Genomic DNA, 2,732 nt, shown 5'->3' with positions numbered 1-2,732 from the left:
AGGCCCCTCAGGGATGACCCAGACCCAGTAGAGATCTTGAGACCCAGAAGAGCCTGAGTCTCAGCCGGCGGAGCCACTGGTATATTCTGGCATTAAGTACAGACTACAGACAGTCGAGAAGCCTCAAGTCTTTTTAGTCAAGGTGAGAATACTGTGTGCCTTAGACACCCACAGCATGAGGAAACACCAGTACAGGAGCCCTCAAGTACCCATCCCCTTCACCCCAGAGGTCCTTCTTGGAACTCAGTTACATTTCCCTATTCTTGCTGCAGTTTAAAAATATTTTTAAAGGGATGGCTTAAAAACAGCCCCCCCTACACTTCAGAGCCTATTTAGACACATCTACTTAAAGCAGATCCTAAACAGACAGAAGTCATTGCGTCTTTAGTCTTGTTCTTTCTTCGTCTTTATTTGTTATGACAAAATATAGTTTCAGGAAGGATCTGGAGTCAATAAATAGTTGGGCGACTGCAGTGGGGCAGGAGGGTGGGAAAGTCATGGCAAGATATACAGGATAGCAAAAGAGCCTCAAGAACCACTTTCTGGGGTCCAAAGGCAAGAGACCCCAATAGTTGAGCTAGGTAGCAGGCTGGGTCTGTGAACCCGAGAGGGCATGCAGCAGGCCAGGCTGGGGAGGTTCCCGGGCTTTGGGGAGGGGTTAGAAGGTTTGGAGAGCAGAGGACAACCTCCAGGGCTACAGGCCCACTTTCACTCACCTCTCTTTCATATGCAAATCATTAATAAGTAAAGACGAGTTTAGAAGCTATAAAGGTTAGTTGCTATAGGAAAGCACCCCGAGTCTGGTCATACCCTCTGCCTGGCACCACCGGCCTTCAGCGGCCTGGCCAGCCTAGGCAGGAACAAAGAAGAGGGTGAGGTGGAGGTCGGGGCTAAGGGGTTGCGGCCGGTCTGTCTCACCTTAACTCAAGCTGGCCTAGCTTTGGCTAGGAGCCGGAGAGGCAGCCCAGGTTGAGGCTCATCCAGCACCGGCCGGTAGCACACCGCAGCCCTGCGGGCAAACCCTCTAAGAGTGTGTCCTGGGCCTGGGGTGCTCAGCTGAGCTGAGGCGAGATGGGCAGTGCAGGCGGTCCTGCAGAACCCTGGGTCGATGGGGATTCGGAATGCCAAGGAAATGCGCTTTTGTCTGGGAGGCCTGGAGCCAGTGCTCCAGCCTCCGCCCCAAAAATCTAGAAGGAGGAAAACCGAAAAGGAAGGGCGCAGGGACCGAAGCCGACTGGGGTGCTCTCTGCAGGCTCCCCGCTTCCTCTAAAGAGCCTCTTTGCTCTTCATTTTGGAATCTTTCTTCCACTTCATCCTGCGGTTCTGGAACCAGATCTTGATCTGTCTCTCGTTGAGACACAAGTTGTTGGCGATTTCTATGCGCCTGCGGCGAGTGAGGTAGCGGTTAAAGTGGAATTCTTTCTCGAGTTCCAGGGTCTGGTAGCGCGTGTAACTGGTTCGGGACCGCTTGCCATCTGTCTCTGGAACATAAATCCCCCCAAGCCAGGAAGGGGTGAATACCGTGCAGCACCTCAGCGTCCCACCCCAGTCCCAGGCCCCCACCCGTGGTCGGAGGGAGTGGAGGTGAGCGCGGCGCGACAGGCCAGAAGGGCCGCAAGTGAGCAGGCCCGACCCCGGGAGAAGCGCCTCCGCCTGGGCAGGAAACTTTCCACCGCCGCCTTCACTCTGCGGCCGGAGGGGCTGAGGGGGGATGGGGGGAAGAGGGAGACCCAGGCTCGGACCGAACAATAAGCACCCTCGAGATCCGAGCACCGGGGACCCCCCTCCCGCCCCTCCCGAGTCGCTGGAATCCTCCGGAGCCGCGAGCACCGGCCGAGCGGGCTCCGCAGGGGAGGGAGGGAGCCCGCGGGGGGATCCCCACTCTGGAGCCCCGTGCTCCTCACCCTTTAGATCCCTCTATTTTTTTAACTCCCTCCCTCTCCCCCAAAAATTGAATATTGCCTTTTATACACGTTTTGTTCCTATGATCCAATTATGTCGTCGTAAATTTGGGCGCACACAGCCTCTAAGCCTTTTAGTGGACAGTTTTACGAGCCATTGATGCCTGGATCGTAAAATTTATGGCCGCAGGTTTTTTTTCTTTATTTGCCCCGCATGGCCTATAAAACCCAGGCGGACCCGAGCGCGCAAAATGAAGTCCTAAAGTTTACCGTGGCTCATGTGCAGTTTGGTCATCCACGGGTAAATCTGTGGCGGGGCCGGTGGCTGGCTCAGTCCGGCGGGCTGCCCTGTCTGCGCCTGCTCCTCTTTGATCTCCCCACCGCTCTTAGCTCGCTCCTCCAGCGCCGGGCGAGCCGCCTTCTGACTGTACATCCCGGGGTTCAGAGGAGCCGCTTCGTCTCTGCTCAGAGCGTGTCCCGGAGCGGCCGCGGCGCTGCAGGCGGGGCGGTCGGGGTGAGCCCGGGGGTTGGCAGCCATGTCTACCCCGTGGAGAGAGTTGGAAGGCGCAGGCGGTGGGAAAGTGATGCTTAAGTCCAATCCGCCGTAGCAGTACCTGGATGCCTGCACCTCTGAGGCCGATCCATAGTTCCCACAAGTTTGCATGTTATAGGCAGGGATATTGGGGCTCTGCTTATAGAATGAATTGGCTACGTAGGAGCTCATGGCGGGGAGGGCCCAAAAAAATTTCTGCACCCTTTTTGATTAAGGGTGATTTGTGACTCTTTGAAGTTGAGGGGTTTTTTGTTCTCCAAAGTGCACAATTTATAGGT

General features: G+C 55.9%; 1 protein-coding gene across 1 annotated transcript; it reads right to left on the bottom strand.

Moving 5' to 3' along the window:
* Positions 1-263: 263 nt before the first annotated feature.
* Positions 264-2,732, bottom strand: Hoxc5 (homeobox C5). Its single transcript, XM_059247615.1, has 2 exons — positions 2,172-2,732; positions 264-1,481 (listed from the first exon to the last, which is right to left on the bottom strand). Exons 1-2 carry the CDS (start codon positions 2,623-2,625, stop codon positions 1,267-1,269), a joined length of 669 nt encoding a protein of 222 aa, XP_059103598.1. The 5' UTR covers positions 2,626-2,732; the 3' UTR covers positions 264-1,266.

Source organism: Peromyscus eremicus, chromosome 20 (genome assembly GCF_949786415.1).
Source record: "Peromyscus eremicus chromosome 20, PerEre_H2_v1, whole genome shotgun sequence".
Taxonomy (NCBI): Eukaryota; Metazoa; Chordata; class Mammalia; order Rodentia; family Cricetidae; genus Peromyscus; species Peromyscus eremicus.
This window is presented reverse-complemented; position numbering and strand designations above follow the sequence as displayed.